Below are 14,403 nucleotides of genomic sequence, written 5' to 3'. Positions count from 1 at the left end.
TTTCTGGGCATTCAGCATTCTCAAAGTCTCTGCGGAGCCCCCACTTACTCACCTCCTATCCTCTCTAGGCAGGGGGTGGGGGCGCATCCCCACCCAACCCTGGCTGGAGAGATCCTTTGAGTTCTCACCCCCGGATTTCTGGATTTCCGTCCCAACCTTCTCCCCCTCCCCCCCCCACCCCCATCCTCAGTGGATGCAGCTCCCTGAAACCTACCAACCCAGGTGCCCAGCCCTGCCCCAGACCTTGGCTGAGCTAGTTCTTCACCTCCAGATCAGGGGCTGCTGTCTTGGTAATTGTTCTGAGCGGTCTGTGCCCCGCAAGACTCCCAGCGGAACAGAACTGCCGGGGGAGTCCCACCGTTTCTCGCCCCGGTCATTAATATCCATTTCTGAAACACGGCTCCATTCAAGTTTATTTACCGGGTACTCGGGCATTTGACAAATATTCCCGCAAGTCCCAGGAACGCACGTTCTGTGGCCGCATTAAAAAGCAATTTCTCTCTTGAAATTGATGGATGGTGCGAATGCCTGCATGATTGATGCCTCATGGGTAGTCGCCTTCCTTCCCTGCTTCGGTTGTGGGTTACTTCTGTCACCTGGGCATCCCCCCACCACTGCACAGACCCCACCCCAGTTCAGGGCCTCCCACCAATGGACTCAGCGCCCTCCCTCTTCTGTTTTGTCATCTGTGAGATGGGAATCATCATACCCCATCCCTACTGCAAGCAAGATCCAATCAGAGCTCTTGGAAGGAAGCGATTTTCCCAGAACCCTTCATCTGGGTGAGCAGTAGAATGAGTCATTTTCACTCAGGGGACCTCCTACTGCACCCCAGACCCAGAGGGTGGTCTAGGGGATCTAACAAGCAACAATGCATTTGACTTGGCCCTCCTGGGGCCCTGTGGAGACAGATGCCACCGCACTCTCTGTGACCAGCCTCCACAGGCCATCCCGGCATCCTGAGGGGTCTCCAGTACTCCAGGAGTTGGGTCCTTGCCTCTTTTTTTCTCTTGGGCCGGCCATTGTCTCCTGAGAGAACAGAGTCAATAACCAGTGATGCCATCGGCAGGGCACTGGGAGGAACGGGCAGGAATCTGGGATGGGCACAGCCCTGTCCCCTCTGTTCTGTGTTCACAACCCCCCATGAGCAGCCCCCCACCATAGGCCAGGCTTCCGACTCTCACCCCAGCCCCTGGCCAACTTCCCAGCAGACAGAGAGGTGGGGGCTGAGGAAGTGTCCCCCTGAGCTGGAAAGTGTGTGTGTGGGGGGGACCAGGGTTAAACCCAGGGCTGTTTGGCACTCCTGTCTCCTGCTCACCACAACCCCCAAAGCCTCAGCTGCACAGGTTACCCCAATGTCATCCTTGGGATCCTGACTCCCCCAGAAGATGGGGTCCCCCACCTGGCCCGGAGGTGCGTGCCCAGAGCCCACGTCCAGCACCAGAGCTGGGCTTCACTTGCACTGCCTGACCTTGGTGCGCTGTCAAGCCCCAGGCATGAGGGTCTGGACCCTGGTCTGCATCCCAGCAGGGACCTGGCCAGGTCGTTCCCCTACCTGCTCACATGTGGGCCCAAAGCCTCTGAGCATCAGGGATGTGAGTGAGGCTGTGCTGTGAGTGTCTGTGCAGGTGGCAGTGACTGATGTCACCTCTGGAGAGACGGTTCTATACCTTCGTGGCTCAGAGAGGTGCTGCCCCCTTCCAGGGCCGGGGGCAGCTCAGCCAACAACCACTCTGTAATCCCACAGGCAAGGCTCAGGGACCTCTGGGTAAATGCTCAAACCTAGTCTGAACAGTGCCACGGTGCCAGGTCACAGAGTGTGACAGGGTGTCAGCACATGGTAACCTCACACATGTGCAAATGCACATATATACACAGATATGTGCACAAAGGCATGTAAATGTGCACCACACACGAGGGCACACACATGCATGCTCACATACGCACACTCAGAGCCGGTCAGGCTGGGGACTGGAATTGATGGCCCCGTTCCCCGTTCATACCCCTAATTCAGGTCAGGGACTCCTGGGGACAAAGTAAGTGATGCCAATCCCCATTAATCCCTGACAGATTTAACAGTCCCTTGGTCGCAGCCATTCTCTGGCCTACGCGGTGTCTGCCCTGAACCCCCTCCCTGCTCAAACCCTGCAGGAGCCCAAGGCCACCCCCCCTCGTGCCCCCCAAGTCCCCTCCTCCAGCCATCAGAGTCTCCATAAAGAAACTGCAGGGTCCCAGGAGGCAGCACAGGGGCTAGCCTGGCACGCGGCCAGCTCCAGTTCCATCCCCAACACCACACAGGGTCCCCTGAGCACATAAATAAATACAGGCACCACCAGGAGGGATTCCTGAGTGCAGAGCCAGGAGTGACCCCTGAGCTTCGCTGGATGTGACCTAAAAAAGGAAAAATAAATGAAATAAAATGTCCTTAAAATATAAATAAATAGTAAATGAATTTAATTTAAAAACAAAAGGAAGAAGCAGCCTTCAGACTCTGGTACCGCCCCAGGCGGGGGTGGGTTAGAGACGGAGGGGGGGCGGGGCAGAGGGCCCCACGCTACCCAGACAGCCGTGGCCCTGCCCTCAGGGAACCCCCAGGTCCTGCCACAGAGAATCTCAGATAATGACCAGTGCAGGAACCACCTGCCGGTTCCAGAGGGAGCTGCAGGTTGCTATGGGAACAGAACTGTTAGCCCTGGAGTGCAGTGCTCAGGGGTCCCCCTCCCAGCGCCATCCCCGCTGTCAGGTCTCTGCACTGAGAAACTCAGACACATTGATCTCCGCAGGCTCAACGCGCTAGTTCGCGTGGATGTGCTCGGTTTGCTTTGGAAAAGAATTTTCCGGGGCACCAGACAGTCCAGTGGGAGGGCGCTTGCCTTGAACACAGCCAGCTTGGAGTTCAATCCCGGCAACCCCATATGGTCCCCTGAGCTCTGCCAGGAGCGATCCCTGAGCACAGAGCCAGGAGTAAGCCCTGAGCACAGCTGGGGCACAACCCCCCCCCAAAAAAACCCTACACACTCAAGCGCGCGCGTGCGCGCGCGCACACACACACACACACACACACACACACACAGAAAAGACTATCTGATTAAAAAAAAAAAAAGAGCAAAGAGCTTGTATTCAAAGGCCAGGCTTCTTTCACATGCCTCCTGGATTTGGATCCAAGCCTCTCTCTCTGGCCTTGATCTTGCAGGCAGGGGGTGATGGGCAGTCCTACTCCACCCCAGGCTCTGGGAGGGTCAGTGTCCCTGAGCATGCGGGCAGGCGCCAGACCCTTGCTCACTGCTGATGCTTCCTTGCAGTGGGGGAAGGGGTCACTGGGGGAGGGACCCAAAGCCACAAACCCGCCCTCTGCCTGCAGGTACTCAGAGGAGGAGACACGGCAGAAGGTGGGGACATTCCGACACATGCTGATGGAGAAGGAGGGCATGCTCAGCCGAGAGGATCGGCCTGGAGGCCACCTGTGAGTGTCAGGGCCAGGCGGGTGGGGGTGGGCGCTGGGGTCCCGGGGGTGGGAGGGTGGGGGGGTGGGAACACGAGGGAGGCCCAGCCTGGCTCAGGGCCTGGGCATCCCCAAGCACCTTCCTCTGCCCTGGGTTCTGTCTGTGGCCCCCAACAACTGTGGCCCCTGAAACCTTTCGCTCCTCCTGGCTGCAGGCCTGGTCCTCCCAGACATGGGTCCCCGCGTGCCTCCTCTGCTGAACACCCCTTGGTTTCCAAAGTGCTGTTCTCTGCGCATTTCTCCCCTGCAAATCACCCCCATGGCTTCTGCTCTCCCCACATTCCTGTACCCTTTCCAGAAGCCGGTACCCCCAGGGTCCCTCCTGCCCTGGATGCTCCTCCCTGAGGGCTGGACCCCTCCTTCCTCCTGGAACGCAGGGGCTGGAACTCTCTCACCTGGGATGGATCCCTGAGTCTTTTCCGTCTCTCTGTCTTTTATTGGGGGTGGGCGCACACCCAGTGATGCTCAGGGGTTACTCTATGCTTAGAGTGACTCCTAACGGTGCTCAGGGTGTCAGATGGGGTGCTGGTCGGCTGCGTGCAAAGAAAATGCCTCCCTACTCTCTCTACTGTCTCTCTGACCCCTCCTGATCTTCTCTTGCCTTTGATGAATGAAAGAATGAGTGAATGAATAAATGGACAATGGATGTATTTAACTGGGGATACAGGGTAACATGCCATGGAGGGATTGCAGGATCTCCATTATCAGAAGTTTCTGGAAGGTCTGTCTTTATCTGACCCTGAGCTACTACATGAGGCTGGTGGGGGGCAGGGACGTGGAAATGAGGAAGGGGGAGAGCACTGGGGTGGGAGTACTCCCTGCTCTTTCCTAGAAACAAAACCTGACCCAGGAAGCCTGGGACGATGGCACCTCCAACAGGGGGACGCAGTGTGACCCCTTGAACTGGTTCCTCTCCTACCTGTGCTCAGGCGAGGCTGAGCTGGGACAGGCTGGAGCACTGACCAGACACCTGCCTTCCGTGCAGTCGGTGGAGATTGTTGCTCTGTGTGAGGGAGGGCTGAGTCCTGGGTGCCCTCCGGAGTATCCACTGCAGTGTACCCGCTCTGGGTCACTTCTTTTGCTTTCTGCTGGACCTCCAGCCCAGGCAGGTCTGGAAATACTCAAGCAGTGATACCAGAGCCTCCTCAGACATGGCTGGTAGACAGGAATCTGCCCCGACCAGGAGGAGCTGTTTGTGGTACTGAACCCAAGGGGGTTTGGTGAGTGGGGACCGGATGAACTGTGTCTGTGTCGGGGGGTACCGGAGGGGGCGTGCAAACCCAGCATCAGAGCCCCACCCCCGCACCACGCTAACTCCGAGTTCAATGTCAACTCGCTGTGATCCTAACATCCAGCTCTGGGATAAGGGAAGAGCCAGAATTTCTTCATTTATAGACCGGAGATATGAGCTGGAATGTCCAGGATTGCTAAGGACATTCAAGAAGGTGATGAGAAAAGTGTAAGGATGGTGGCCGTCACAGTGCAGTCACTTTTCCCAGTGGGTCACCTAGCGTCCCAACCCTGGCGACCAGCTCTGACCACTGGCCACAGACCAGGTGGCTGGTCAACTGCAGGAACTCTTACAGTTTTCTCTTCTCTTTTTCTTTTTCTTTTTGTTTTGGGTCACACCCAGCGATGCTCAAGGCTTGCTCCTGGCTCTGCACTCAGGGATTACTCCTAGCAGACTTGGAGACCCTATGGGGTGCTGGGGATCAAACCCAGGTGGGTTGTGTGCAAGACAAACATCCTACCTCCTGTACTATCGCTCTGACCCCAAAGCTAGGGCTGCAACCCTGGGTGAGTTTGAACAACCAACCACTCAATTAACAGCCGAACACACTAACTGATTTCACCACATAGACCTGCAGCTATTTCTCATGGTTTGGTGGGGGGGGGGAGGTATTGGTATACCTAACAATGCTCTGCATTCAGGGATCACTCCTGGAGGTGCTTCGGGGACCCTATGGGATGCTGGGGATCAAACCCAGGTCAGGTGCATGCAAGGTAAATGATCTACCTGCTGCACTATGACTCTGGCCCCTATTTCTCATAGTTCTGAAGGCTGCAAGCCCAAGGCCCCCGTGCCAGCGTGGTTGGGTTCTGCCCACACTCTCCTGGGGGTGACAGATGGCCACCTTCTGTGTCCCTGTAGAGCAAGAAGAGATCTACCGTATTTCACTGAAAAGTAGTCACCACCATATAAGTACAACTGGCACAAATTTTTTTAAAATGCTTTACGCAGGGGCTAGAGAGGTAGTACAACATCAGGGTGCTTGCCTTACAAGCAGACAACCCAGGTTTGCTCCCCAGAACCCCCATGTAAAATAGGGGCTGGAGAGATAGTGTTATGGGTTCAGCACAGGTTTTGTTTCCAAGGGCCCTGGGTTCAATTACTGGCACTTGATAGTCCCACAAGAACCCCTGGGAATGACCCCTGACCACCGAGCCAGGACCAGCACCTGAGCATGGCCCAAAAGCCCCCAACTTTCCACTGTCCACTGTCCACTATCCTCCCGTTGTTCATCTATTTGCTCGAGTGGGCCCAGTAACATCTCCATTGTGAGACTGTTGTTACTGTGTTTGTCACATTGAATACGTCATGGGTAGCTTGCCACGCTTTGCCATGCGGGCAAGATACTCTTAGTAGCTTGCTGGACTCTCTGAGAGGGGCGGGAGAATCGAACCGGGTTCTGCCGGGCCGGTCGCATGCAAGGCAAATGCCCTACCACTGTGCTATCACTCCAGCCCAAGCTCCCAACTTTAAAAACAAATTTACATAACGAGGGACAAAGCAATAATACAGCAGATAAGGCACTTGCCTTGCACACAGCCAACTTGGATTTGATCCCTGGTACCCCTTATGGTCTACTGAGCACTGCCAGCAGTAACCCTTGAGCACAGTGCCACTGGGTGTAGAGCCACCCCCTAAAAAAATTAAGTTTTACCCACTACTTTTCTGGTTTAAAAAAAAATGGAACCATTCTTCTTCACCCAATGCATCCATCTTTCTACCCTCTTTATGGCTCATGATGTCACTGTCACTGTCCTCCCGTTGTTCATCTATTTGCTCGAGCGGGCCCAGTAACGTCTCCGTTGTAACACTTGTTACTGTTTGGCATATTGAATACCTCACGGGTAGCTTGCCAGGCTCTGCCGTGCGGGCTCGTTGCTCTGGGTAGCTTGCTGGGCTCTCCAAGAGGGGCGGAGGAATCGAACTCAGGTCGGCCACGTTGGCTGCGTGCAAGGCAAACGCCCTACCTGCTGTGCTATCGCTCCAGCCCATTGCTCATGATATTCTCTGGAATGGAATGTTGGCTCCAGTCACAGGTGGCTTCTGGGCATTAAGTGATTAAATGAGATAAATGTGCACATGGGGGCTGAGAACAGTATCTGGCCGCAGTGCTTGGCACTAGGATCATAGAGTCTTCTTTCTTCCCTTTCTGCCCTTGAGGTGCTAGAGGGAGCCTGATTGGCAGCCCTCCCCTTACCTGCAGCTATGACGTCCCCTGCTGGTCATTGGTCTGGAACCCTCGAGGCTCTGGCTTGGTCCTGGTGGATGGGAAACACTGCAGGCCTGAGGAAGGACAGTCAGGCCACACACATCCCTGCTGTGCTCCCTCTCCCGTCACCCTACCTTGCACGTGGATTACATTCCAGGGTGCAGCACCTGCACCCAGTCTCAGCGCAGTGAGGAGTCCCAGAGATCACAAACGGGTCTACGAGAGTGAACAACCTCGAATGTCGCACACATGCCCCTGTTGGATTTCCCCCTCGGAGAGTGGGGACCGCAGAGTGATGTCCACAGCAGGGAAGGCCACCGGCAAGGTCACGTGCTAGCCCCATGTGACTCAAGGTCAATGTCACTGGTGAACAGAGTATTTATTTTGGTTCTGGGCCACACCTGGCTGTACTCAGGGTTTACTCCCAACTCTGTGCTCAGAGATCACTCTGGCAGGACTCTGGGGACCCTATGGAATGCTGAGGATTGAACCCATGTCAGCCGCATGCAAGACAAGCGCCCTCTCCGCTGTCCTCTCACTCCAGCCCTGAACATAGTTTTTACCCAAATCATGACAGACATGAACCAGGCATGTGGGTCAAAGCATTGGAGCAGTTGCTTTGCATGCAGGAGACCCGAGTTCAATTCCCAGCACCATCTGGTTCCCTGAGCACTGCCAGAAACAACCTCCGAGCACTGAGTTCAGAGTGGATCTGAGCACCAGCAGTGTGGCCAAAAACCTTCGAAAGAAAAACCCCTCCCTGGCTGGAGAAATAGGACAGGAGTTAAGGTGCTTGTCTTAGTAATGCTGGTTTGATCTCCAGTAGCGCAGAAAGTTCCTCGAACACCTCTGGGGGACACTCCTGAGCACAGAACCACGCATAACCCCTGAGGTGAGGCCGAAAGCAAAACTAATAATAATGATGATTAATTAATTTAAAATAAAAAACAAGGGCATCTGCCTCGCATGTGCCGTGACAAGAGTTTGAATCCTGATGCCATATTTGGTCTCACCAAGACTGGTGCCTGAGCACAGATCCAGGAGCTGCCCCAGAGCAGGTGTGATCATTCTCCCACCCCAGAGAGCTCCAGTCTTGGAGGATGTTTTTCCCTCCCTGGGCCTCAGCCTTCTCACCTGTGAAATGGGGATAGGACAAAGCCTCTCAGTCAGGATGTTCTAATGGAATCAGGGAACAGTAATGAGTTACTTACACAGAAGAGACAGTGGCATACAGCACAGGCAGAGAGGACCCCCAGGCTCCAGCTTCCGGGAACCCCACAAAGCCAACACAGACACCCAACTGCGCAAAGATAAAAGTGAAAACCTGGGACTGGAGTGATAGCACAGTGGGTAGGGCATTTGCCTTGCACGTGGCCAACTCAGGTTCGATTTCCAGCATCCCATATGGTCCCCTGAGCTCCGCCAGGAGTAACTCCTGAGTGCAGAGCCAGGAGTGACCCCTGAGCATCGCCGGGTGTGACCCAAAAAGCAAAAAATAAAATAAAAAATTTTAAAAAGTGAAAACCTGAGGGATGGGGCAATAGGTCAGCAGGTGGGCACTGGACTTGCATGCAGCTGAGCCTGTGAGTCCTCCAAGTGCCACCAGGAGTGACTCCTGAGTGCCACTGGGTGTGACCTCAAATACAGAACACAAAACCAAAAAAGACCGCGACTGTGCTTCTCACAGGAGCAGAGGCAGATCTGGGACCCCAAAGGTGTGGGTTCCAGATGTCTTGCTGCTCCGGGTCTGAGGCTGCAGCCCCCCACTCATTTCCTTGGGTTTTAAGGGTGAAGGGTCTGTGCTGGCTGACGGCAACCACCAGGGGGCAGTAGGCACCCACTGGTTCATTAGAAGGGGCTTGGATCCCATGCGGTCCCCAAAGCCAGCCAGGAGTGACCCCTGAACACCACCAGGTGTGCCTCAAAGTGAACAAACAAAAGACCTGGACACCCACATAGTAGACGCCCTCTCTCAGTCTTTCCAGAAGATTCCAGGGCCACCCCAGGAGTCCGCTGCCCGCTAGCTATGCCGCCTTCTCTGGCCCCCAGTGCTCCCTCCCTCTCAAGTCAACCTGTGGATAGGGAAGGGAGTGGACAGTGATGAGGCCCAGGGAAACGAGGCGGGTGGGACTCTGTCCCTGCCAGAGCCGAGCCAGGGAGCTGGCGCAGAGTTGGGTGCCCAGAGCCAGACTCAGCCTGCGTGGGAGGAATGCTGGCCCTATCCGTCAGCCCGTGGCGCTCTGGCCGCATCACCTGCTCACAGAGGGTGCGGCCAGAGAGCAGGTTCTTTCTCCTCACCCCCACGGGTGCACCCATGGATTGCCATGGCAAGTGCCCGGAGGTTTGATGTATGTGTCAGCCTGAGTGTGCCCACACGCTGTGTGGGGTGTACAGGGAAGCGGGGTGGATGGGAGCCCCCCAGAGACAGAGGAGGCCGGCCACTGATTTTGGGAAAAGTATGTTTCTGGGAGGGGAGAGTGAGTGGGGAGAGGCAGCTCTGCAAGGCAGGTGACATGAGTCTCTCCCCGAGCACCCTGGATGCAAGTCTGGTGTGAAGGGCATGACCAGGACCTGGCCTGGGCAGGGGACGGCGGCGTGTCTTCAGTACACAATTGATTCTGCCACTGCAGCCTCTCTCCAGAGCCCCGGGAGCACTCCCAGGCTGGGCGCACTCCCAGGGCTCCTCACCCTCTCTCCAGGGGAGGAGAAGGTCCCCTGATGGCAGTGGTGGTGCCCGCCCTCGGGCCTCACAGGCAGAATCTCCCAGGAGAGACTCCTCGAAGCGGCGCCTTCTTCTCTGTTTGGGGGCTAAACCTGGTGGTGCTAAGGGCTTCCTCCTGGCTCTGCACTCGGGAATCAGTCCTGGCAGTGATCTGGAGGCCATATGGGGTGCCGGGACCAAGCTCATGCAAGGCCAGTGCCCTCCCGCTATTCTATGGCTCCAGCCCCATAAGCCAACTGGTTCTTATTTTTTTTTAAATTTATTTTCTCCTTTTAAAGTAGTTCACAATATTTGATTACATTTAATATTCAAACACCAAATCCCACCACCATTAAACCTTCCCATCACTGTATTCCAGATGTTTCCATCCCGAACCCCAAACCCTGCCCCCAAAGCAGAAATGAAATAATTTATTTTGTATTGCTTGTTTTGTATAATCCACTAAAAATGATCCAAAGGAAAAAAAAAGGTTTTGGGGGCTGGAGCGATAGCACAGCGGGTAGGGCGTTTGCCTTGCATGTGGCCGACCCGGGTTCGATTCCCAGAATCCCATAGGGTCCCCCGAGCACCACCAGGAGTAATTCCTGAGTTCAGAGCCAGGAGTAACTCCTAAGCATTGCCGGGTGTGACCCAAAAAAAAAGCAAACCAATAAAATAAAATAAAATTCTAACTGGATGGAGATACATGTATTTCCTTTCAAAAAAATTTAAAAAAAAAAGCCAAAAAAAGGTTTCTTAGAGGAAAGTGTGTGAAGATTGTTTGTATTTCATCCAAGAGCCATTAAGCCCTTCTATAAGAGATTACTAATATGTTAAAGGTTTGAGCCTTGTCACTCATATATATATATTTTTTATATATGTAAAAATATATTTCCCCTAGGATTGGTTGCCTTCTGCTCTAAACCCCATCAAATGTGGCGCGCTACCCTTGGAATCTTAGTGGTGCAAAGTATGAGATGTCACGCATCCGCAAATGCGTTTACTCACGGGTGAGGTTCATCCCAAGTCTGCGGAGAGCAGCTATGAGCATGGTGGTGGTTGAGTTCTGGAGGTTTTTGGCTGCCAGATTGGCTCCCAGAGGCCAACTGGTTCTTTTCTTTCTTTCTTTCTTTCTTTCTTTCTTTCTTTTTCTTTATTTTATTATTTTTTTCCTTAAATTTTTATTAGTGAAACACCACAAGGTACAGTTGTAGACTTACAAATTTTTGTGCTTGGGTTTTAATTATACAATGATCAAATACTCATCCCTCCACCAGTGCCCATTTTCCACCACCACGGGTCCCAGTATCCCTCCCACCCCCCATCCCCTCCATCCCATCCCGCCTCTTTGGCAGGGCATTCCTTTTGTTCTCTCTCTCCTTTTGAGTGCTGTGGTTTGCAAAAGAGACATTGAGTAGCAATCATGCTCGGTCTATAGTCTACTCTCATCACACATCTCCCATCCTGAGAGGAACCTCCCAACACCCTTTACTTGGTGCTCCCTTCTCTATCTGAGCTGCCTTTTCCCCTAGCGTGTGCGGCTGAGGCCGACTGGTTCTTAAGTGCCACCTGGATCCGGGCCTGACCAGTGACCCAAAGCCCATGCCAAGTCCCAGCCCTCTGGGCAAGGGAAGCTCTGAGGACGCTCTCTGCCCTCCCTCTCCCTCCCTCCTCCCTCCCTCCCTTTCCCTCTTCCTCTCCCACCCTCCCTCTCTCTCTCCCTCCATCTCTCTCTCTCTCTCTCTCTCTCTTTCTCTATGTCTCTCTCTCTCCCTCTCTCTCTATGTCTCTCTTTTTCTCTCTCCCTCTCTCCTCTCTCTTTTTTCTATTTCTCTCTGTCTCTTTCCCCCCCAACCCCAGCCAACAGGCAGCACCCGGGTGCGAGGGCAGCTTCGCCTCTGCCAGGCAGAGCTCCCTTGGGATGGGTGAGCGTGAGCGGCCCCTTCGGGAAATAAAGTCCAGGATGTGTGTATGTGGGGGGGGGGTTCTTTGGGGGCTGGGGTTGGGAGGACAGAGTGCTCTCAAGGGGAGGGATGACTCACTTCTTGGAGAAGAGGCCCCGAGAGGGGACAGCAGCTCACAGAGACCTGAGGGGCCCCTCAGAGCTTGCAGCGGTCCCACACCTTCAGGGACAGCACCTGTGGGCACCTGGGGACAGCCCCGAGGCCCTGGGGTGCAGGCAGCCCTCACCGAGGGATACAGTCTGGGGTGCGGAGTGCTGCAGAGGGGGCTGTGGTGGAGGGGGTGAGGGGTCAACTTGGCAGTAGGTCAGGGAGACCACCCAAGGGGACTGGGTCTCTGAGAGGCAGACTTGGGGGTGCAGGGTTTGCGCAGGGCTGAAGGGATGCTGGGGGCCCCTCCCCCATAGGGTACCGCCCTCTCGCAGACCCTCTAGAGATGGTGTCATACAGACCCTCGCTGGGCCCCAGTGCTCAGTGTCCCTGTCGCCTGCAGCGTGGCCGACACCCCGCGGATGATCGAGGGCCCCGACCCCGGGTTCGAGTACGCGCCCTTGGACGATGATGACGGCGACGGCCCGCTCGACTGTGACTGCCCGGCTTCCTGCGAGCGAGGCCCCCGCGGCTACAGGTCGGGGTGCGGGCGGGGACCCCAACGCTGCAGGACAGAACGAGGGGCGGGGTGGGAGACCCCAAAGCTGCAGGGTGGGGCGTGGGGCGGGGCGCTGGCGAGGGGGCGGGTCGGAGGACCCCAGTGTTACAAACTGGACATCGACTGGGGCAGGATGAAGGGACCCCAATGTTGCCTGTTGGAATGCCAGCCAGGGGAACCCCACGGCTGCGGGTGAGGGGGCTCCCATCAGGGCGGGAACCCGAGGCTGGTCTCTCCTCACTGCCCCCTCCCCCCCAGGACCAAGCACTGGTCAAGCAGCTCAGCATCGCCCCCTCCCAAGAAGAAGAAGAAGAAAAAAAGTCGCCGCCGCAGGGGCCGGTGAGGGGGATGGGGCAGGGGGGCCCACACTGACCCCCCCTTCTGGGGTCCACTCTCTCATCCCCTTCCTTCCTCTGTTCCCCTCCCCCCTTCCCCAGCACTGAGCCCACCACACAGCACGAGGGGCTTGCTGGGTCCCCCCTCTCCGCATGGACCCCTCCCCTGACCCAGGGGGTCGAAACCACTGACCCTCCTCTGTCTGTCTGTCCTTTCTCCCCTTCCGCAGCAAAAAAAGGAGACTAGAGCCAGAGCACAGGTCAGTGAGGGGAGGGGTGGCGTGAGAGTGCGGGTGAGTGAGTGTGAATGTGAGTGTGAATGTGCGGGTGTGTGAGCGTGTGAGTGAACGTGGGAGTGTGAAAGTGTGTTGTGAATGCGTAAGTGTGTATGTGTGAGGGTAAGTTGTGTGTTTGTGTGTGAATGTGTGTGAGTGTGAGTGGTATGTGTGAGCATGAGTCTGTGTGAGTGTGTATGAGTGTGCACGTGTGACACTGCCACCAGGTGGCCCCCAGGGAGCCTGTCTCCGTCCATGGGGTTGGAGGGGACAGCAAGGGTCAACTCGCCCTCTGCGGGCGCCACCAGCCAACAGGGGGCTGGAGGCCCTGAGACCTACCTGGTGAGGCCTTGCACGAGAACCCTTAGCACACGCCTTTATCCGCAGCTGTGGGAGCCCGTCACCCCTGCGCAAGAAGAGGAAGAGTGTGAAGAAGCACCGGAGAGACAGGTACCCTCTGGGGGGCAGCCCCCCTGCACGGGAGCCCCAGAGCCACCCCAGGTGCCTCAAAACCACCTTCTGTGGCCTGCAGGTCCGACTCTGGGTCCCGGAGGAAGAGAAGGCATAGGTGAGCCGCGACGGCGAGGGGTGCTCAGAGCCCTCAGGGCAGCTCTGCCCCTTCCCCGCTCCAGGGGGGGCTGCAACCTTGCCTGCACCACGGGGGACCCCGAGAATTCCCAGGCGGAACCAGAGGGTCCGGTTCCAGGGCTGTGTCCTGGGCCTCAGGAGCCTTACTAGACGTGGGGTTTGGGGGGACACGGGGCAGCCCCAGTGGACCTGGCTACCACACGGTGGCGCTATCTCTGGGGGCTCTTGCTCAGGGACTCAGGGGGACTTCCCCCTTCTTATGGACCAGTGTGGATGCCTACTGTCCCCGAGTGGCCACTCCACCCCCAGAAGCAGCAGGAAATGGGGGGGGGGGCTGCAGCCTCAGATGGGGAGCAGCGGGACCAGCACACAGCAGGACATCTGGGACCCACACTCTGGGGCTCCCAGGTTTGTCTCTGCTCCTGTGAGAGGCACAGTCACAGTCCCTTTTGGGTTTGTACTCCGTATTTGGGGTCACTCCTGATGATGCTTGGAGAACTCTTCATGGTGTTGGGGACTGAGTCCCACCTGGCCACCTGCAAGGCCAGGGCCTTCCCCACTGTCCTGTCGCTCCCCCGTTTCCAGCCTCTCAGCATTCCTCGTAACTGGTCAGACTTTGATGAGGCTGCTGGAACTTCGATGGACTTGGGTGCGGGGGGAACAGAGCCATCACCAGAGACCTAGAGAAGGAGACCTACTAGAAGCTTCCAATCCCGTTGTCAAAAGTGAGGGAGCTCACCTAGGGAGCTGACCCACAGGAGCTGATGGGACAAGATGGAATGGGGACCCCCGTGAGAAACTACAAAGCAGAAAGATCATACCCAAGGTTTTCTTTATTAAAGCCACTATGGGGGGCCCTAGAGTCGGGACCCCATTGAAGAGAAGAGCTGGG

The 14,403-nt window shown here is 56.1% G+C and overlaps 1 protein-coding gene across 1 annotated transcript in view; it reads left to right on the top strand.

The window, feature by feature from the left end:
* The window catches only part of SRRM3 (serine/arginine repetitive matrix 3), a 50,480-nt gene that overhangs the window by 23,324 nt on the left and 12,753 nt on the right, over positions 1-14,403 (top strand). Inside the window, exons 3-8 of the mRNA XM_056108213.1 lie at positions 3,362-3,463; positions 12,158-12,292; positions 12,572-12,652; positions 12,879-12,908; positions 13,311-13,373; positions 13,456-13,491. Coding sequence (XP_055964188.1) covers positions 3,362-3,463; positions 12,158-12,292; positions 12,572-12,652; positions 12,879-12,908; positions 13,311-13,373; positions 13,456-13,491 — 447 coding nt within the window. The remainder of the gene's footprint in view (positions 1-3,361; positions 3,464-12,157; positions 12,293-12,571; positions 12,653-12,878; positions 12,909-13,310; positions 13,374-13,455; positions 13,492-14,403) is intronic.

This window comes from Sorex fumeus, unplaced genomic scaffold (genome assembly GCF_029834395.1).
Source record: "Sorex fumeus unplaced genomic scaffold, SorFum_2.1 ptg000199l, whole genome shotgun sequence".
NCBI lineage: Eukaryota > Metazoa > Chordata > Mammalia > Eulipotyphla > Soricidae > Sorex > Sorex fumeus.
The sequence above is the reverse complement of the archived record's forward strand: the minus strand, read 5'-3'. Positions and strand labels throughout refer to the sequence as shown.